At 42.6% G+C, this 23738-nt stretch overlaps 1 protein-coding gene across 1 annotated transcript in view; it reads left to right on the top strand.

Moving 5' to 3' along the window:
• Positions 1-23738, top strand: part of LOC126356526 (fatty-acid amide hydrolase 2-A-like) — a 215681-nt gene that overhangs the window by 185159 nt on the left and 6784 nt on the right. Inside the window, exon 10 of the mRNA XM_050007378.1 lies at positions 12262-12447. Within this exon, the coding sequence (XP_049863335.1) occupies positions 12262-12447 (186 nt within the window). The remainder of the gene's footprint in view (positions 1-12261; positions 12448-23738) is intronic.

Raw genomic sequence — 23738 nt, forward strand, 5'->3', positions numbered from 1 at the left:
CGAGGCTGGGATTTGAACTCAGGTCCCCTGCTCATTGGGCAGATACGCTAATCACTGCACCACCCTCACACAGTTGCTTTGCACAACTATACGGAGTACCCAGGGTTTCAGGCAGGATCCCCCATTTCGTTAGATGCTAGACTTTGGACTGAGGCGGGAAGCATGCTATGATAGTATGTGCCTTTGTATAACGTCACTGTACCAGGTTGATGTAATGGTTAGCGCATCTGCCTTGTTGCCAGGAGTCCTCGGTTCTAAACCTGGCCTTAATACAAATATTGATTCGTCACTCCAGTCAGGATATATAGGTTAGGTTAGATTTATATATATCAGAGGTTTTAGAAACTTGGGAAGGTCTCTGGAACCATATGGTTTCATTTGGTTTTTGGATTCATTGCAGGGCATACAGACAGACAGTTGTGCAAAGTAATTTTGAACAATTTTTCTGTTATAACTGTTTTGGGCAGCTAGCTCGGCAACACATGCGCAATGGAAATATCTTAGACCTCTTAACTACAAACAAGCTTGAGCTTATTGATAGCATTAGTATAGAGACTAGGATTAGTGATCAGCCGACCGGTGTGGCCGAGCGGTTCTAGGCGCTTCAATCCGGAACCGCACTGCTGCTACAGTCGCAGGTTCGAATCCTGCCTCGGGCATGGATGTGTGTGATGTCCATATGTTAGTTAGGTTTAAGTAGTTCTAAGTCTAGGGGACTGATGCCCTCAGAGGTCAAGTCTCATAGTGCTTAGAGCCATTTGAACCATTTTTGATTAGTGATAATGATGTCATTAAAGCAACCATGGTTACGAAAGTTAATAAATCAATCAAGAAGGTTAGGACATTGCTACTGCTAAAAAGAGCAGATAAACACTTGTTAGTATCTCACTTAGACAGTGAATAGACATCACTTAGTTCCATTAAGATGGACATAGGGGAATTATGGGCAAAGTTTAAGCCGAGTGTGAATAGTTGTCTGGAGAATTACTTGAATAGTAAGTGGATTAACGACGGAAAAGGTCCACCATGGTCCAATGACGAAATTCGAAAAATTCTGAGGAAGCGGAGGCTGTTGCACTTTCGGTTCAAAGGAGAACGCACAAATGACGACAGGCAAAGGTTAGTAGAGATTCGTGCGTCTGTGTAAACATGTATGCGCGAAGAGTACAACTACCACCGTCCTACCTTAGCAAAAGATCTGGCACAGAACACGAGAAAATTCTGGTCCTATGTAAAATCGTAAAACGGGTCAATGGCTTCCATCTAGTCATTTGTTGACCAGTCTGGCGTGGCAGTTCAAGACAGCAAAACAGAAGCCGAAGTTTAAATTTCGCTTTTAAGAAATCGTTCACGCAGTAGAATCCTACAGACATACCGTCGTTTGACCATCGCACAAAGTCCTATATGGAAAACATAGTAATAAGCATTGCCGGAATGGAGAAGCAATTGAATGAGTTGGAAAAAAAATCGTCGCCCTGTCAGGATGGGATCCCAATTCGGTTTTACAAAAAGTACTATATGGCATTGGCCCCTTACCTAGCTAGCAATTACCGCGAATCTCTCACCCGGCACAAGAAGAAGAAGAAGAAGAAGAAGAAAGTAGGTGACTCCTGTATACCGGGGGTAAATTTTAAGATGACAAACCAAATTAACTCGAAAAATAAGCTTCAAACGAAAAAATGTGTAGAATCCAAAGTTGATTATTTTAGAGGGGGACATCTGCTTCTGCTAAAATTAGCCCGCCACCCCAGCCCCCTTTGGGTGGAGCGGGAGGCAACTTTAAAATTTCAAATGGGAACCCTCATTTTTTAGTGCAGAATCAGATTCTACATAAAAAACTACGTACATTTTGTCTTATTTGTTTTGATTCTTCGTAGTTGGCGCTGTAATTCAAGAAAACCCATGTTCTCATTTTTGTGTGGAAAATGGTTACGAAGAAATAAAAATTACTTATTTACTTCGTAAATTTTGATTCGCTGAACTAAAACTCTCCCTCTCTCCCTGTAGGGTGGGGTTTGAGATAGAGGAATTAGATTTTTACAAATGTTGACCCAAATATTAATTTTTTCCGCAGATTCGGATAAGTTTTGGGTCAACATTAGAGTTTTACAAATGTTGACCCAAATATTACTTTTTTCCGCAGATTCGGATAATTTTTGGGTCAACATCTGTAAAACTCTAATTCCTCTATCTCAAACCCCACCCTACAGGGAGAGAGGGAGAGTTTTAGTTTCAGCGAATCAAAATTTAAGAAGTAAATAAGTATTTTTTACTTCTCCATAACCATTTTACACGCAAAAATGAGAACATGGATTTTCTTGAATTGCAGCGCCAACTACCAAGAATCAAAACAAATGTTTAAGACAAAATGTACGTAGTTTTTTATGTAGAATCTGATTCTGCAATAAAAAGTGGGGGTTCCCATTTGAAATTTTAAAGTTGCCTTCCGCCCCCTTGAACATATTCTCAGTTAGAATATAATAAATTTTCTTGAGACCGAGAAGGTGACGTCTGGATTTAGAAAGCATTGTTCGTGCGGAGCTCACCTTGCCCTTTTCTCACATGACATACTGTAAGCTGTGGACGAAGGGCTAAGGCAGATTCCATATTCCTAAATTTCCGGAAAGCATTCAACACGGTGCCCCTTTGCAGACTGTTAACGAAGGTACGAGTATATGGCATAGGTTATCAGATATTTGAGTGGCTCGAAGACTCCTTAAGTGATAGAACTCAGTATGTTGTCCTCGACAGTGAGTGTTCATCAGAGACAAGTCAGGAGCTCCCCAAGGAAATATGGTTGTGACCGCTATTATTTTCTGTATACATAAGTGAACTGGCTGACAGGGTGGGCAGCAACCTGAGATTGTTTCCTGATGATACTGTGGTCTAAGGGAAGGCGTCGAAGTTGAGTGAGTATAGGAGGATACGAGATAACATATACAAAAGTGGTGTGATGAATGGCAGCTTGCTGTATAAAAATGTAAGCTAGTGCAGATGACTAGGAAAAACAAATCCATAATATGCAGATACAGCATTAGTATTTGTGTTCTGCTTGACACAGTCATGCTGTTTCAATATCGGGGCATATCGTTGCAAAGCGATTTGAAACGGAAGGAGGATGTGAGGATTTTGGCAGAGAAGGCGAATGCTACACTTTGGTTTACTGGGAGAATTTTAGGAGAAAGTGCTTCTCCTGCAAAGGAGACCGCATGTAGGACGCTAGGGCGACCTATTCTTGAGTAATGCTCGAGTGCTTGGGATCCGCGCAAGGTCGGATTAAAGAAACATACCGAATCAATTGACGATTGCGCTGCTAGATTCGTTACCGGTAGATTCAAACAATACACACGTGTTACGGAGATGCTTCGAGAACTCAAATGGGTATCCCTGGTGAAATTCTTTTCGAGGAGCACTATTAAGAAAATTTAGGGAACGAGCACCTGAAGCTGATTGCAGAAAGATTTTAATGCCGCCAAAATACATTTCGTCTAAGAGGCACGAAGATAAGATACGAGACATTGGGGCTCATACGGAGGCATATAGACAGTCGTTTTCCGATAGCTATATTCCGGAATGGGACAGGAAAGGACTAGTAGTGGTACAGGGTAACCTCCACTACGCAGCGTACTGTGGCTTGCGGAGTATCTATGCAGATGTAGATGTAGATGCGGTCCAAAATTAGCACAGTACGATATTTGCTTTAGAGAAATGTGTTAAGAGGGACAGTAAAATACAGTAAAACCTTTGTTCTCCGTGTCTTCGATGCCCAACTTAGCCCTTGTCTTGTGTCGCTCTGACGCGCGCTGCCTTCTACAGCCGAGCTGCAGGGCTATTCTGTCGCTCCTGGAATCCTGTTTATTCTTCATGTTTAACTGTTCCCGCTAACACATATTCCTAAACCAAATATCTTACTAAATTAATATGGAACTCCTCTGTCGAATTCGCTATTAAAATTACGGCGTTAAAGTCGTTTTATTTATAACTGAAAACAAACCGAAGCTTTCAATCGACATTGCGCCATGCATGAAACATATGACGAGCGTTACTTGTCTATGTCCACTCCATCTGCACATTGAGAAAACGAAAGTGAAATTAGCACATAATCAAGATTTTCATGTCTCACTCACTATAAGCTAACGGCTTTCAAGTTATTCAAGACAAACACGTTTGGAGGTCACTTCTGTACGTTTTTCTTGAATAATTCGAGAAGTACAACCTCTAGCGACAACGTATGCGACTGCAAATTTTACCTAAATTAAATTTCATATAAAAAGATCCTATTAATTCTTTCTAGCGAGAGAATATGAAACTCTTGGGTGTGGTATTTGAAGGTTTTACGGTTGCATAGAATTTATAGATAAGGGCTGCTGAATCACCCAGTGTGTGTGTGTGTGTGTGTGTCCATAATTAAAGTTCCAGTTTCAAAACGCTGTAGAAAAGAACCACTGCTCAGAATGATGTCCAATTTAACAGCATATTACTGATGCAAGGAGATCTTCACAGAACAAAAAATTTAACGAAAATATTACCAAAAGATGGCTCTGTAAGTGCTTTAACGTAAATGCGTCGGCTACAAGTGACAAATGAATCGCAATAGGACGCCTATAGTTTGAGCTGCTCATTACACCTTCCTTACTGCTCAATTTTCAGCCAACGTCGATTCACATTTGGTGCCAAAAACCCCATAAAAACCACAATAACATCGGTTGTTAACTGCTCTGCTGCCAAAAACAGCATAAAAAGCAAAATGACGTTGGTATTTAATCGTCATTGGGACAAAAAGTGCATAAAAAGCAAAATGGCATCGGTTTTCAGTTTTCCAGTTGTCGTGAAACAGGCAGAAAACATATTCAAATATGCTGTCCACCGTTTTTTGTCACAAGTTGAAATTGAGAAGCAGCGTGTTCTACAACAGATCAGAGTGTCTTGGGGTTCACGTTCAGTATGTGTTGTGCAATGCATGCCTTAAATTCAGCTATGATCGTAATTGTAGCACTGAAAATAATAGTTTTCAGGTAACGGCACAGCCAGAAGTCACATCTATTAAGGTCAAGTGATCTGTACGGTCAGGCTGTAAGGAAATTGTGGTATCAATTATCGATACCACGCCATGAGCGTCGCGAAACTGGCAACGGAATTGCATGTTCATCTAGACGCTGATAGTGGTCATGTAGGACGAATGGAGCACGCCCACTGAGCTACGCCTCGAATGACTCTGTACCAGGAGCGCCCTCTGCCGCCAGAATATAGGACGATTGCTGTAGAAGGGTTGGAACGACATTGGTGCCAAAAGACTCTCATACTGTTTAACCAGTGATGGTACGGCTAACAGGACCCAAGGATTCATCTCCTCGAAAAAATACTGCCCTACGATAAACGATGCTGTCAATCCGCTCCACACAGTCACCTTTGCAGAATGAAGTGGTACAGAGTGATGTGCGCGCAGACCGCCCGTATTCTACAATTCTGCGTATTGAGATGTCCTTGGAGATGGCAGCGGGCTTCGTCTTACCACAGAATGACCGATGGCCATCCATTGTCCAATTCCATGCAAGTAAGAAATTCCAAAGGTAGCTCAGCAAGGAGCAACTTATGAACATGGGTGATTCTATATGGCAATTTCCCATGCACTTCATGTTTGCACACCACTCTCGATCCCACCTGCAGTGCTGTGGCCACATCTTAGACAGATGTCGGATCAACTGGTTTCTTCCCTCTGCCACAATGCACTTCAAAAGAACCTGTGTATCCGAATTTTGTAATCATTTTCTCCAGAAACTTAGCAGACGTCGGACCAGCGCCTTTTTTCTCTCTTAAGTATCCGTAATTTTTGTAGGGCTACTGGCACACAGTCACCATTCTTGTAAAAGAGCTTTACTATTAGCGCGTGATACTTCATGGAGAAAGCCATGTCGGGCATCTCAGAAGCAAACTGACGAACATGTCCGTCTGTTGGTGTGCATATTCTGACGCTTACAGCGCCATCTATTAATCAAAATTTTCTTTAAATTTCTCGGTGTTACCTCCTGCGTGTGAATGATATGCTGTTCAAATTTGACGTCATTCTGAGCAGTGGCCCTGTTTCTACAGCTTTCTTAATTGTGGACACCCTGCTTATATTTGTGTAAATTTATTGTGTGTGTTTTGATAAGTCAGTTGGCGTGTCTCAAATTATAGGACATATATGGCCATATCTTTTGATTGCATTCACATAGAAGCTTAACTTATTTGCACTGCCAAGGGATATCTTGGATATAAATTTCAGAACATGACATCATTACCTGTTCCTTAGAAAAAGGACTCTTTAACAGACGAACAGAAACACAGATGGGCAACAAATGGCAAAAGAAAATTAATTTTATGTGACATAATTACAAATTAGCAATTTTCGAATTTTTTCCTTTACTTGTAATGTGAGACTTCGTTTATTGCAAATTTTTATGATTGTGGGCCAACGGGAAATACCCTATAGGTTTTCATGAGTGAGATTGCGAGTATCAAAATATGCGACATCAATGACCGTATATCTTGGCTGTTTTGACTTACAAGCTTAAACTTTTCTCATCACCCATGGACTATAGTAAACATTAATATATGACATAAATTTCAACTTGGTACTTCTATCCGTTCCGGAGAAAATTCACTAATTCTGTTGGGAAGGCCTTTCTATCCTCTCATGGGACAAGCTGGCCCACAACTGTTGTAACTGGTCCTTGATATACTGGATACTGGCACTCGTATGAAGTTGGCGTCTGAGTTGGTCCCGCATGCGTTCTATCGAACACAGACCTGGGAATCTTGCTTGTCACAGGAGTACCTCATCTTCATGCTGACAGTTCATAGACACACGTGTCAGGAGCACTGATCTTTTGATAAATGACACGTCATACTTTTGCGTGAGAAGTAACATGTACAAAAGTAGAATGTCGTTGATGTATCGTTGTGCTGTCAGATTTTCCTCTATAACTAGTAGCCGTGGAGTAACTCCACTGTGCTTCTCCAAAATATTGCAAGAATGGGACCTCCACTCAGGTCGCTGCCAAACTTGTCAACTATGGTCAGTGTGTAGTACCGTGACTCTAGGTGGACGCAGTTCATGCTTCCTGGTCACAGCAGCGTTGCAAACGCAGCCATTTGTATTGTAGTGTTAACGGCAGAGTACGCATTGAACTGTAATTCTCTCGTACGGCGCTGCTAGTCCCTGAACAATGATGCTAAATGACAGAATTTTTCAGGAAGTCTGTTACTTGTTATTGGCTGGCAGGCGCAAACATGGAGCGGTTAGTTACAATGTGCTTGGTGCACAATACGGCGATGGCCTTTTGTAATGGTCAGACGTGGTTAACTGGAAAGTCGGCAAAGAATATGCCTGCTCTCATATTCCCACGTAGTTCAGAGTTGGGCCGCTGTCATATCTGAATGACCCGCAAATGTGGATATTGCACGATACAACCAGCAGACCATATGGAGACCCACAATAAGATCCTTTGCAATCTCTGTCAGGTACTGATAATGCTTCCTCAATCGGGTATGCGGCATCTCCGTGTCTTTCATGGTGGTCACGCAACATCTGACGCCGTACATGCCCTTCATATGAACTACCGGGCCTGGTAACAATACTAAACACGAACAACGTTAATGCACTCTGGTGGTCGTCCTACTATAACACTCCCCTTCCTTTCCGGGTGGTAGACTAATTAAAGAGTTACCGTGCTGCTAATGGCTTGATAATAACTTAGGATAAGGCATCGAATGCGAAGTGAAAGTTTCACCCGGAAGAAGTCAGCTGCTGTCATAACTTAACCCATTATATCCCATCGTAAGATTTATCATATGCTTGCTCTTCTCAGGCACCTTTGTTTTCAGAAACTCTTTATCGAGAAATGACATAGTTCTTTTATATTTTATTGTTAGTTTGAAAGTCCATTGTTGAAAGTAACTGTAGCAGTGGAGTTCCTGATGGAAAGAATTTGTTCTAGTGCTCTTCACTCTGCTGGTTCTCGTCAGGGACAGGCGGTAAGTAATAACGATGTGCAGGTTCATAATTTTGATCATATTGTTACGGTTTAGAAATTTGAATGCTTAAATTCAATATATAAGCACAAATTGAAAAAGAGAACTTTATTTGCTTTGTTGTAGATCTGGTTTATGTCTTTACATATGAAATATCATACGTTGGACAGTAAGGGATCAATTTCTCGCAGTTGGTCCAATTTATAAAGAGTTTGAACGTGTGCTTGTTCCGCTAAATGTTAGTGAGGACGCTGATATAGATGATGCAAATAGTGGTGCAGAAGGACAACCCACCATTGTTGCTGGTCCAATGAAGAAGATGTAATTATATTGAACGTGTGCTTGTTCCTCTAAATGTTAGTGAGGACGCTTATATAGATGACGCAAATAGTGATGCAGAAGGACAACCCACCATTGTTGCTGGTCCAATGAAGAAGATGTAATTATATTTGAAACATGTAAAGAGTTTGAACGTGTGCTTGTTCCGCCAAATGTTAGTGAGGACGCTGATATGAAGAAGATGTAATTATATTTGAAACATGTAAAGAGTTTGAACGTGTGCTTGTTCCGCCAAATGTTAGTGAGGACGCTGATATAGATGACGCAAATAGTGATGCAGAAGGACAACCCACCATTGTTGCTGGTTTAGGGAACCTATTCCCCACTGAAGAAGATGTAATTTTCTATGACATATTTGAAATATGTAAAGAGTTTGAACGGTTGCTTGTTCCGCCAAATGTTAGTGAGGACGCTGATAAAGATGACGCAAGTAGTGATGCAGAAGGACCACCCATCACTGTTGCTGGTTTAGGGAACAAGGTTCTGGGATAAACTGCAGAGATAAGATCAGTAAGTACCGAAGGCCTTGTTGAAAATGTTACATCTTTATACACTGGAGAGGAAAATCCCTGCTGCTCAAAATCACGAAAATATGCTGCTCAAAAGCGACACAGCATACAAATAAGTCATGATGACATCTACAAATACATCGCTATTTTGCTGTTATCTGGATATTGGAAGGTCATGCATAGACTTATGTACTGGGAGACGAGACCTGACACAAACAATGCCCTTCTTTCGAAATAGTCTTGACAAATACTTTCCACAAAATTCATAGATTCTTCCATGTCAATGATATTATATTGACAGAATTGAAAAAGAAAATGAAGTTTGTAAGATTCGGCCATTAATTTCACATCTAAATAAAATGTGTCAAGACATCATAGAGCCTCTAGGGTCAAACTTCTCCTTGGATGAGGCCGTGGAGCCTTATTATGGCCACCACTTTATGAAATAGTTTATAAAAGGCAAGCCAGTTCGCTATGGTTTGAAATGTTGGTGTTTAGCTACATCTAATGGCTATCTCATCAAATGTGAGCCATTAGTTGGAGCAAGTCAAAGAGATCTCCATAAGCCACTGGGACATTCTGTAGTTGAAACGCTTTGTGTGGGTTACATTCGTCAGAACAGCAGAGTGTACATTGATAACTCTTTGCCCCTACTTGAATCTCTTACTTCAAGTGGAATCAAATGCATAGGAACCCTGAGAAATGACGCTTGGAGAAGGCACCCGTGCACAAAATTTCACTGTGTAAAATGCAATGTGGGACTCCATCCATAGCAATGTTTCATTTTGTACCACCGGCGCTAAGAATACTAAGTTGTCTAATAAACTATTATTTTTGTCATTTGTACCTTATTATTGCCATGTCTTACTTTACTCATGTAATGCAGAACTGTTACTTTGTTGGTTTTACTATATCAATTTGTCATATATACTTAGTGTATACTTACCTCAAAAAGTAAATAAAACGAACATTACAATGCCTGTAAATTATTATAGTACTTTTTCTTCATTTATTCGTGTAAAGAATGATAATTACGAAAAAATCAACATATTACTTGTGATAAAATTGTGCAAGAAACTCTACCCCTTACTGTCCATCATATGAAATATCATACCTTAATAATTTTACACTTACGGCCTACCGTAAACAAAATTTTGAATTTAAGGACTCCGTCATAAATTAACATTCATAACGTGATTATTAACCCATGTGGTTGGTGGATCTGAAATTTTATCAAAATCTAAAAAAAAAAAAAATAATTCTGCGATATAATGGGTTATCGTTATTGTACAATTTACTTCAAACAAAACGATCGGCATATATAAAAATGTTCAAAGTAATGCGGAAACTAGCTAGTGGAATCTTGGTCCGAAACGATGAACTAATTTTGACTCGGCTTGGAAATTACTGTAAATGATCGGTCACCAGCTCATTTGGTGTGAGCGAAACCAATTAAAACTCTTGACTTCGAAATTAAATTACGTTAGTATTGTAGCATATTGGCAGCCGTGGGCAATTGCAAAAGCACTGACACGCGCTCATTATCAAAACACAATGATAACCCAGAAAAATTCCAGTCAAAAGTTAATTACTACTTATTTACTCTACCAGTTAAGTAACAACTGCATTGATTTCTCAGTGTGATGCTAACTGATATTAAACTATTGTGCAAAAGATAAACTTTTCGAAAAGAATAATTTTAGTATTTAAATTGACTGTTCTACAATAATAACTGGTTTGTAAAATGATTCTGGCGTTCGCTACTTTGACTGATGGTTACGTAAATTAATTCTCATACAAAATTGTTTGAAAATCAAGTATTGCTAAATATACTGGTTTGTCAAATTACTTGTCAATAATCAGCACTTAATTAGCAAGTCCAAAAAAATTTACTTTTGTGTTCACTTTCATTTAAATATTAACCAATTCGATAAAATTCATTCTTCTTATCATTTACTTTCAGTTCATTAATGACACGCTCGGTTCTTTATGGTTACGGAGAGAATCCTATCACGTAGTTGTTACTGAGGATTACACACCTTTACACTTATAAATTACAAAAATATTTGTTATTTGACGATTCACAACAAACACTGGCAAGCTTTGTACAATTATAAATGATAAACTGGCCGGGTCTTACTTTACAGCGGTGCGGTCGATGTGGCTAGACCATTATAGGACGACAATGTAAGGCCACAGACTACACCACAATTAACTTTGGGCCCCAGCTCTCTTCTTAAACCCTGGTTAACCTTAATGCTTTGCGCTGCGCCCAGTTACTTCTTCATATTATGCCAGGCCACGCCGTACTCGGGATCTTGCAGTGAAACAAGTCTTGCGTCCTCTCGCAGCAGTATTTGTCCTTCGTGGCCGACGCGCTCACTCGCTAGTAACCGGCTCTCGTTACCACCTGACAGACAGTGCCCGTCTTCGCCACGCACCTGCACCCGGTGACATTACGACAATAACAACAACCTCTTTGTTTACATAACGATAGTTGGAAGGTTGTGGTAAGGTCTTATGGGACCAAACTGCTAAGGTCATCGGTCCCTAAGCCTACACAGTACTTAATCTAACTTACGCTATGGACAACACACATACCCATGCCGGAGGGAGCACTCGAAACTCCGTACGGTCCGTAACAAGGCGCCCTAGACCTCGCGGCTACCCAGCGTACATAACGATATCCCCTGACTTGGTCAGATCGCCTACTACAATTCTTTACATTCTCTTTCATTGGTTATTTTGCACATAGGAAACTATTAATACATATATATACATCACAATAATATGCACAACATATTTACACACTTCCTCTAAATGTACATGTTAATAAAACACGAAAAAAATATATGTGGGCACTCTGTTGTTGCGCCACCGCAAATTGCAGCTACAATATACGTATCCGCCGACGGCCTGTTTCTGTACGAAGTTGCATTGACATCCAGCCATACGTTCTAGGTTCTTCGCTCTTTTTGTCAGGTAGTGTACTTATTACATTGTATTGGTATACGCACAATTTCCTCAACAACGACGCAGAAATCATAACTTGGAGAATGTATTAATTTTAACAAATTTCTTACTTTATTAGTATTCATTGGCCTGCTGCGCAGAGTTGAGAAACTAAAGCTGATGCGGAAATTTTTGCTCAATCGCCCGTCCAATACCATGAGCCTCTGATGCTGCGATGTGTGTTCACTAACAATGCGATTCCACTTCTCTTGGCTGGCAGGTGTGCTATGACAGTCATTAGGTGCTGCGCTATTTTCGGCAGTTGGTCTGCTCATTTGTTATCCCTAACACCCACATGTCCCAGCACACACAGTACACCTCTCAGGCTTGTCCAACTGAAAACGTGAGTAGATTACACCCACGGAGTTCTGTGTGGCCGTGTTTGCAGGAACTGCTGGGCGAGGACGGCGTGCTGCTGTACCCGACGGCCCCGCAGCCGGCCAACGTGCTGTTCGAGCAGTTCGTGCGCTTTCCCAACAACGCCTACCTGGCCATCTTCAACACGCTGGGGCTGCCGGCCACGCACTGCCCGGCAGGCCTGCACCCCAGCTCCGGAATGCCCCTCGGCCTGCAGGTAAAGTAGTTATACTCTGCCCTCCCTGGATCTCTGCTGTCGCGTGCATTCTCCTGGTCACACCGTACTCAGAAATCAGGTCAGCTGTAAACCGACATCCTAATTCCTCTTCTGGTTGGTCACTGTAAACCACATGTGGCCAGAATTTCGGCTCGAGGGCCGTGACCTGACGCGAATGCCATAGTGTTCAGCCTCGCTGCACACTACGGCCACCGCCAGGTCACGCTGTCTCAGACCTTGGAGGGGGCACACGTGGAACCTGTGAATGTGCCACATTTAAATAGCAATGCAGTCGCACTGCATATTATTTGGTCATATATTTTCACATTTCTCGACAACATAGCGATATTATTTAATTATTTTGGGCACGCTGGAGAATAACATAATTTTTATCTCGCATACGGACAGATGTAGGCAGTTTGATAGATTTTCCCACCCTAGTTGCCACGTAATCTTGACTCATTCAGTTTAGCCGGCCGCTGTGGTCGAGCGGTTCTAGGTGCTGCAGTCCGGAACCGCGCTGCTGCCACGGTCGCAGGTTCGAATCCTGCCTCGGGCATGGATGTGTGTGATGTCCTTAGGTTAGGTTTAAATAGTTCTACGCCTAGGGAACTGATCGCCTCAGATGTTAGGTCCCATAGTGCTCAGAGCCATTTCAACTTATTCAGTTTCATAATCGGAAAAAGATCTTTCATACAGGTAAGTCGATCGAAATATTGTAGTACTTGCGCAACCTTCTTATGGAGACGTGGAAACACTATCTGAAGAATGCAATGTAGAAGTACTGGGCACTATCAACGTAAAAAAGGTTTGTCATTGAAACGGGAATTACCTTGCAGGGCAATCAGTTACATGTCTGCAACCACAGCAATTCTTTCAACTGAATGAGAAAACGGTCTCGAAAAAAGTCCGAAAAGAGATGCAAGATTGACAGTGTCCTGAAAACGTCTAGGAAACTGTCCTTGTAATTCTTTCAAGGCCACAATGAACTCTTCAAATCTCACATTTTCTTTAAAACGCATGTGAGCTAATGGAATTGGACGGTGTTTGTCAGAACGTGTTCCTTCTAGAACGCAATTTTCTTTTTAAATGCGTCCTCACGTAATCAGAAAGAAGTTGTTTCTCACCCTGCAGTGTCTTTCTCTGAGCAGTGTGTAGTCGAGTCCACATAAAATGCGACATCTGCAAACCATTCTGCATGTTTTAATTTTCGTTCCTTCCCCCCTTTTTCCTTCACAAATTCAACAATAACGAGTTTTAAGTCGAAAAATCGTTCGCGACATTCTCTTGACTTAACCAGCGTACACTGCAGTAATATGCAAAGTCTCTATATTCTTTGTTCGGTTCCATCGAAAACCGTTGCAACTGACAACGAAATAATGCGTGTTACTTTAGAAATGATACCATTCAGACACACTTTAAGTTCAACATATCTTAAAATTTAGCTCAAAGTGCTTTTTGATTATTGACCGATGAATCCGTGTGTCTATCGGTGTAATGTCTTGCTCCTTCATTGTCAAATAAGTCTTTAATTTCTTTCGGCATGGCACTGTAATATTCTTTCCAAGCAATAACCGTCGCTTATGCGACTGCATAATAGGTATTGAGAGTTCTCATCCCTCTGTTCTATCATTCCTGTTCATTTTTAAAAGCTTGTGATGACAGATCGCTAGACTGACCCTTAAAGTGCAAATAGTCGATGGATTGTTTTCGTACGAGAGCCTTTGCAACTAACAGAGAGAGTGGGTATAGCAGTTTAGAAAGTAGCTTGTTATACTGTTAACAGGGTTACTGCCAATCAGCTCTAATTCAGGAGACATATGAATTTATTTAATAAAGGTAAAATATGTTTCTCTTTAGATAAATGAAATACCTTCGTGGTCCGTCGCTCCTTCAGTGCATATAAAATCACTTACTCCGCACTATGCAACATTTTAAATAGTAAGCGCCGGCCGCGGTGGTCTTGCGGTTCTAGGCGCTGCAGTCCGGAACCGCGGGACTGTTACGGTCGCAGGTTCGAATCCGGCCTCGGGCATGGATGTGTGTGATGTCCTTAGGTTAGTTAGGTTTAGGTAGTTCTAAGTTCTAGGGGACTGATGACCTAAGATGTTAAGTCCCATAGTGCTCAGAGCCATTTGAACCATTTGAACCAAATAGTAAGCAGAACATGACAACACAATGAATGGCATGAATACTGATTGTGGTAGCTGAAATCCCGCAGCCAAATGCTCATTTCCGGAATCGGTATTGGAGTGTCTACATGACCAAACGGGAGAGATATCGGGAAAAGCAGTTCCGAGAGCCTTTGTTAACGTATTGATTCTATAGGCTGAACCCGAACTCTATCGACACAATTTTGGAGGTTGTTCAAGAATATTCCTTTGAGTATTTTGGTGTAGCGGACCCTTGTCTACGGTATCTCTTAATGGTGTAATTCTGTTTTATTCATTTATTATCACAATTACCTTTGCTTCTGCGGAAATAGTTTCACAACAGTGAAAAAGCCTATAACAAATTGCCACCAAAACGTTCAAAATAAAGCACAAACTAAAACGACAACTCTGTGAAGCGAAATATTGTGATGTGGTTGCCGTCGCTGCGGGAAAAGCTCAGCTCAGTCTTGTTGTGCTGCTCTTTCATTGCATTCAGTGAACACGAATGGTGCACATGAGCACCTATCCATACCGGTCCATGTCGCTATTTACGTGCAACTAACACTGCTGGAAAAAGAACCCCAGGCAGAAACTGACAGTACTGATGTAAGTTTCAGGGCAAAGACTGTAGCAACGGCAAGTATCTCAAGTGAATTAAAAACAAAAAACTAAAAATGGTCCAAATTTCTCTGAACACTATGGGACTTAACATCTTAGGTCATCAGTCCCCTAGAACTTAGAACTACTTAAACCTAACTAACCTAAGGACATCACACACATCCATGCCCGAGGCAGGATTCGAACCTGCGACCGTAGCGGTCGCGCGGTTCCAGACTGTAGCGCCTAGAACCGCTCGGCCACCTCGGCCGGCAAACAAAAAACTAAACTCCTCCCGAACAGGCCATGAAGGCCCAACGGTTGCAAGCTAACATCCCAAAGATTTTCGGGCTCACATGCGGTTCCTCTTCGTCGAAATGTCTTAGCTCAGACTCGTCTAGGGGTTGAACCGCACGTGTCGCATTACACGCCCTAAATTAGATGCAGTTTGCGAAATTGTATGAAACAAAGTTAATGTAACATATAACAACAGTAATAATAATATCGGGAACTAAATTAACGACCCATAATTGATGTAGGTCACGTAGCTGCGGTTTGATTAGAATAATGTTCATTCGAAAGAAAACTAATAGCGAAAGTGGTCGTATGTAGAATTACTATTACATTCGAGCACATATCGATTATACACAGTTCGATCATCAGATTCTCATCGCGAAATACAAGTTATCTACGCGAAAATTTACGAGTTCGCATGAGGCGTGCGGCTACTCACCGCTCAGAGACTAAGTCCCGCGATACCCAACAACGTGAAATTTTCTAAGTCGTTTCACTTCCTAACTGCCTAAGGACCGACTGTCCGCCTTCGCGTCTCAATCTGAACTGTCCACTTTGGTGTCTCCAGCCGAACTGTCCGCTTTCGCGTCTGCACCAGCCCTGCCCCCCCCCCCCCCCCCCCCTCTTGCCCGTTCCCGGCCGCGTTTCCCACTAGCCGAATGTCCTCGCTTAACTGACTAGCGCAGTTCTCTTTCCTGAAGCTGTACATCTGATTGGCTACAGCTTATTTTGCATTATTTTACATTTAAACATATTTAAATAATCAAAGCTTGACCACTTTCACGTTCTAAATAAAGTAACAATAATATTCATTACATAATAAACGTTAAATTCTTTTACATAAAACCAGTACAATTTCCTTCTTAACTTTGAATGCCACGGCCATTAGCTTTGCACCAATGTGATTCCTGATAAATAAATAAAGAACAAAAGTAACTATTATGCACTAAACTTTACAACAAATATTCTATTACCTAATGATTCAATGTGTCTCACTGTAATCGTTCAATGTGCTTTGTGTGGAGAAAATGATGATCTGATGCTTAACTGACAATACTGATAATTTAAATTTACTATATATTTTAAACAAATAAAGTTACAGCGTTGATATTTACAACATTTGTCATTTTAATGATGCGCTTCTATTTGAAATGTCGACCATTAAGATCGACCAAAGCGTTCAGATTTTAGCATTCAGGTCATTGTTACAAAACTTGTTAATTACACTTTAACAGTAAATCCTAAAGTATTATAGATATATTCAATATTCAGGTTTTATTGGGGTCACCATGAAATTTTACGAAGTATGGTAGATTAAAATTACTGTGGCTTCATTCCCTGCACTATTCCAGAATTAAATAGTTTTCATAAATGTTTCCCTTTATGGCCGATCTTAGGTCTGCCTCATTTAACACTGCTACGTCTCCCTGGCCACAATCGCCTTCTACTGGGTTTCCCTGTGACTCAGATTCTCGTCTGTCTCACTCGCACACTACAGCGCAACAGACGCCTGTGAATTTCCCCAACTCGTGGCGACTCTGCGCACGGTCCTGGACGACCGGGTTCGTTTCACAATTCCTGAAGGCTGGCTCTTTCTGCCATATACTTAAATGAGAGCTAAATGCTAGTTAACTCATACGGTACTGACCGGCCGCCGTTTCATACTCAGCACATAGGCGAAACTGGATGCGGATATGGAGGGGTATGTAGTCAGCACACCGTTCTCCCGGCCCTATGTCAGTTTTCGAGACCGGAGCCGCTACTTCTCAACCAGGTAGCTCCTCAGTTTGCTGCACAAGGCCTGAGTGCAACCCACTTGCCAACAGTGCTCTGCAGACCGGATGGTCACCCATCCAAGTGCTAGCCCAGCCCGACTGCGCTTAAGTTCGGTGATCTGACGGGAACCGGTGTTAGCACTGCGGTAAGGCCGTTGGCGTCTCAAGTAAATGGAAGAAATATGTTTCCAAACAAGAAACACAGCATATACCGTCGATATTTTATTTGCACTGCTATGCTGATATTTTCTGCTTAATAGATAAATGAGCATAAAAAACTACAAGAATTAAATTACTGTGGAACCACCAGTCCGTTGTACCCACACACTTGGGAAATATTCCTGACTAAGCTCTGAAATTACAACTCGTATAATGCTCTCTGGTTTCCAACCGAATGAGTTCGTCAACGTTTCTATGAATGTCACTCATATGATCCTCTGGTGAATTATCGAAAGTAGCAGGTGGATGGTGTGGCTATGGGGTTTCTCCTCATATAAAATAAGCAATCTATTGATGCAACATTCTTAGGAAAGTGGTACAGAGACCGCACGCGTCAAACCCGAACACTTCTGTATTGTGTGTGGATGATACCTTCATTGTATGGCCACTTGGCAGGGATACCGTGAATTTCTTGAACACATCAACATCATCCATGAGAACATACAATTCATCATGGATGTATAGAAATGCGACTGCATCCCGTTTCTTGACATTTAGATACGGAAGAAGCAAACTCGCACGTTAGGTCCACCTGTATGCAGGAAACCGACAACAGAGAGGTCAGACTTGCAAGCATGCAGCTGCCACCACCCAGGCAAAGGCAGGACTGTTTTGAGAACCGCTTGTCCACAGGGGTCGGTCCATAGCCGACGGAGAAAGCCTGTCTACCGAACTGCGACACGTGAGGGAAGTCTTCCACATGAAAGGCTAGTGACACACAGATTAATAACCGCAGCTCCGAAATAACACAGGACCAGGACAAGCGATAATCGTTTCTCCCTCATGTGCGACCACCGACAGGAAATATTACAAGGATCTTCGAGAAATGTTATGCTAAAACCACCTTCCGACTATCGCGAAAGATGAAAGATCTTATTCGCTCACCAAGTATCCATTGGGAATGCACACGCCGGACGTCTACAGCATTCAATGTGAGTTTGAGCTGCGATAGATCGGACAAACCCAATGCTGCGTTCAGCAGCGCTGCTTGAAATTCGCCAGGTATATTCGTCTTGGGTAGGAAGCCAAAAGCTTGTGAGAAAGCCATACGCTAGATTTTGAACTGGAAAGAGTGCTGTGCAGGGCGAGTGGATTTTGGGACGGCATAGTGAAGGGAGTCATCAAAATTAGGACTCATGATCACCTCATGAACAAAGGTGGTGGCTTTCAAATGAGCTCTGCTTGGAATTCGTTATTGGCCATAATATAGTGCGATCGCTCCTGGCCTAGAGGCATGACTGCGCGCGAAGTGAAGGCTGACTGACAACACCGGGACTCGAGCCCGTTCCCTCCCAGTCATCGTCCATCCACACTCATACCCTTCCTCTCGCACGGGGAGGGAGCAGCCCAGCGCGCTGCATCGCCTATATAAATAGCACCAACACACCGTCTCGACGGCACAATGCACACATCGAACAAGTAGACTGTATACTCATAAATAATTTTCACATACACGTTTCATTTTTTCTGAGACATATTGTACTACAGTTAGATTACAAAAACTTGGCATCTCCTGGTTCTGATCCTAGTTTTCAGGAGATTTCACTTGGTTGGAAGGCATATGCCAGAATGATAATCCCCTCCCATTTATTCCCAATCGGGAACACCACTGCCCCTGTAGCAGTTCGCTTGGAATGGGACTGAACCCTCCCTGATTCAGTACTCTAACAATCCTCTCTGCCTGTAGAATGGAATGTATTAAAAAGTCTTCCTGATATTTCGCTAGAAGATGAGAGTGAAATCATCGAAAACTTGCGACACTTTTACAAACGGATTTCGCTGGAAACTCGAGAGCTTTATATTAGTTCAGTTGCCATAGACAATAGAGGCATTCAGCGGGATAATGTAGCAAGCAAATGTCGTACACTTGAAGAAAGTGGAAGAGTGGACACAAGGAGAGTTGGCTGCTGCGCGTAAACAGCTGGAGGCTGCGCTGGCTACCGTCGACAAGCTTCCAGCTAATGCTCGAAGTTGCGGTGACGTCGGGGCGCCCGTGACGAGACCTGTGACTCCTTAGGTGTCACTGGAATTCCCTGGTGGCCCGGACGTCAATGCGGCTTCCGATACGCAACGTCTGACCGGTCCGTCCTCACTCCACAGTGGGTGACAGACAGTGATGGACTTGCGTGTCACTGGGCGGAAGGCAAAACAGAGAGCAGGCTGTAAGGCTGGTTCCCTACGTCTTAGCAACAGGTACGAGGTGCTTCCCCGTGTTAATGGTAAGTCTGAGCCAGCAAGGGATGCCTCTCTCTTTAGGTCAGCGGTCGATTTTCCTGCCTAGTCCGGACAAGTACAGAGGGTGGGTATGCTAGTCATTGGGAGCTCCAATGTTAGGCCGGTGATGGAGCCCCTCATGGAGATAGCAAGCAAGGCGAGAAAGAATTCCAGTGTGCATTCGGTATGTTTGTCGGGAGGTCTCATCCGTGACGTGGAGGAGGCCGTGCCGGCGGCTCTTAAGCGCACTGTGTGCAACCGGCTGCATATTGTGGCACATGTCGGCAGGAATGATGCCTGCCGCTTGGGTTCTGAGGTTACGCTCGGCTCCTTTCGGCGGCTTACTGATTTGGTGCAGGCTAAGCTGTCTATTTGTAGCTTCGTACCCAGGGTTGATCGCGGTCCTCTGGTTTGGAGCAGAGTGGAAGGTCTAAATCAGAGGCTCAGACGGCTCTGCGGTGGTATCGGATGCGAATTTCTCGACCTCCGCTATCGGGTGCAGAATTTTAGGGTTCCCCTTAATAGGTCAGACCTGCACTACACGCAGGAAACGGCTACTAGGGTAGAGGAATACGTGTGGCGTGCACATGGGGCAATTTTAGGTTATAGGACCCCTCCCTTAGGATCAAAGACAATTTGTCCATTAAATCAGCCACAGCGACCTCAGAGAATCTCGGTCCTCGTAGATCAGGGACAGAAAAGATTAATATGATTTTAGTAAACCACAGGAGCATCCAAGGAAAGGTCCCACAGTTAGTATCGCTAGGTTATAATGCGCAGATAGTATTGGGAACAGAAAGCTGGTTGAAGCCAGACGTCAGTGACAAGGTAGTCCTAAGTTCAGACTGGAACGTTCATCGTAAGGATCGGTTAGTCGCCAATGGTGTCGGAGTGTTTAGCGCAGTAAAAAATTCGATAAAATTTAGTGAGGTTATCATAGACTCCGAATGTGAATTAACATGGGTGAAATTGAGTATCAAAGAACGGTCAAAACTGGTGATCGGATGCTTTTATAGACTACTTGGGTCAGGATCTGTAGTTGTAGAGTGCTTCAGACAGAGCTTGCAGAATATCATTAGTAATTGTCCTGATCATGCCGTTGTAATAGGGGGTGACTTCAACTTGCCAGGTATAGTTTGGGAGCGTTATGCCATCAAAACTAGTGCCAGAGACTGGGATTCGTATGGCATTGCTCTGGATATCCTGTCCAAAAATTACCTTGATCAGATAGTTAGAGAACCAACTCGTGACGGTAACGTCTTAGGCCTCCTGGCAACAAACAAATCTACATCTACATGACTACTCTGCAATTCACATTTAAGTGCTTGGCAGAGGGTTCATCGAACCACAATCATACTATCTCTCTACTATTCCACTCCCGAACAGCGAGCGGGAAAAACGAACACCTAAACCTTTCTGTTCGAGCTCTGATTTCTCTTATTTTATTTTGATGATCATTCCTACCTATGTAGGTTGGGTTCAACAAAATATTTTCGCATTCGGAAGAGAAAGTTGGTGACTGAAATTTCGTAAAAAGGTCTCGCCGCGACGAAAAACGTCTATGCTGTAATGACTTCCATCCCAACTCGTGTATCATATCTGCCACACTCTCTCCCCTATAACGCGATAATACAACACGAGCTGCCCTTTTTTGCGCCCTTTCGATGTCCTCCGTCAATCCCACCTGGTAAGGATCCCACACCGCGCAGCAATATTCTAACAGAGGACGAACGAGTGTAGTGTAAGCTGTCTCTTTAGTGGACTTGTTGCATCTTCTAAGTGTCCTTCCAATGAAACGCAACCTTTGGCTCGCCTTCCCGACAATATTATCTATGTGGTCCTTCCAACTGAAGTTGTTCGTAATTTTAACACCCAGGTACTTAGTTGAATTGTCAGCCTTCAGAATTGTACTATTTGTCGAGTAATCGAATTCCAACGGATTTCTTTTGGAACTCATGTGGATCATCTCACACTTTTCGTTATTTAGCGTCAACTGCTACCTGACACACCGTACAGCAATCTTTTCTAAATCGCTTTGCAACTGATACTGGTCTTCGGATGACCTTATCGAATCAGTTAACGTACAGCAAGGTATCAGTGACCATAAGGCAGTGGCAGCATCTATAATGACGGGTCCTACAAGGAATAAGAAAGGTAGGAAGATATATTTTCTCAGCAAGGCTGACAGGATACAAATTTCAGATTTCTCAGCAGTCAGCATCAAATGTTCGTTGATGAGGACGAAGATGTGGGAAACAAATGGAAAAAAATCAAAGGCTTCGTTCAATATGCCCTAGACAAGTATGTTCCGAGTAAGGTTTTAAGGGATGGGAAAGATCCACCCTGGTTTAATAGCCGTGTTAGAAAAGCGCTACGTAAACAAATAGCACTTCATCTCAAATTCAGGAAAAGTAATAAGCTAGCTGACAAACAAAAGCTGAACGAAGCGAAAATGAGCTAAGGAGAGCAACGAGAGAAGCGTTCAATGATTTTGAAAGTAAAACGTTGTAAACCGACCCGACTAAAAATTCTAAGAGGTATTGGTTGTACGTAAAATCAGTAAATGGTTCAAAATCATCTATTCATTCTCTCAGCGACCACACCGGCACCGAAACGAAAGATAACAGAGAGAATGCCGAAATATTGATTTCGGTCTTCCGAAGTTGTTTCACCTCGGAAGACGGCAACTTTGTCACTCCTTTCAATCGTCGCTCGAACGTCGAACTGGCAGATATTGAGATAACCGATCGCGAATTGAAAAGCAGCTACGATCGCTTATTATGGGACCAAACTACTGAGGCCACCGGCCCCTAAGCTTACGCCCTACTTAATCTTACTTAAACTAACTTACGCTAAGAACAACACATACACGCATGCCCGAGGGAGGACTCGACCCTCCGACGAAGGGAACGGCGAGGAACGTAACAAGACGCCCAAGACCGGGCGGCTATCACGCGTGGCTCAATCACTTAGTAGTGGAAAAGCTACAGGACCAGATGAGATACCTATAATATTGTATAAATATTATGCGAAATAACTTGCTTCCTTTCTAGCAGTAATTTATCGTAGATCGCTTGAGCAACGAAAGGTACCTAACGACTGGAGAAAAGTGCAGGTCATTCCCGTTTTTAGGAATGGTGTAAGACAGATCCACACAATTGTTGACCTACTTATATAGTTATGCCAGTCAGTTGTAGAATTACGGAACATGTTTTATGCTCAAGAGTTACGACATTTTTGGAAAACGAGCAGCTCCTCTATAAAAATCGGCGTGGATTCCGCAGACAGCGATCCTGCGAAACTCAGACCGCTCTGTTCCTCCATGAGATCCACAGCGCAGTGGACAACGGCGCTCAGGTTGAAGCCGTGTTCCTTGACTTCAGTAAGGCATTTGACACCGTCCCGCATTCCCGTTTAATGAAAAAATTACGAGCTTACGGAGTATCGGAGCAGACCTGCGATTGGATTCAAGACTTTCTTGCAGATAGAACTCAACACGTCACTCTTAACGGAACTAAATCGACAGATGTATAGGCAATATCAGAAGTACCACAGGAAGTGTGATAGGACCGTTGTTGTTGTTCACAATATACATAAATGATATAGTAGAAAGCGTCGGATGATCTTTAAGGCTATTCGCAGATGATGCAATTGTTTATACCAAAGTAGCAATACCAGAAGATAGTAAGAATATGCAGTACGACCTGTAGAGAATTGATGAATGGTGCACACTCTGGCAGTTGAGCCTGGACGTAAACAAATATAACATATTGCGCATACATAGGAAAAGAAATCCACTACTGTACAGCTACACTGTTTATGACAAACAGCTGGAGACAGCGTCTCCTGTAAAATATCTAGGCGTAACTATCCAGAGCGACCTCAAATGGAATGAACGTACAAAACAGACAGTGGGAAAAGCAGAAACCAGACTCAGATTCACTGGAAGAAGCTTAATGAAATGTAACTCATCCACGAAAGAAATAGCTTATAAGACGCTTGTTCGCCCGATTCTTGAGTATTGTTCATCTATCTGGGA

Source organism: Schistocerca gregaria, chromosome 1 (assembly GCF_023897955.1).
Source record: "Schistocerca gregaria isolate iqSchGreg1 chromosome 1, iqSchGreg1.2, whole genome shotgun sequence".
Lineage (NCBI taxonomy): Eukaryota > Metazoa > Arthropoda > Insecta > Orthoptera > Acrididae > Schistocerca > Schistocerca gregaria.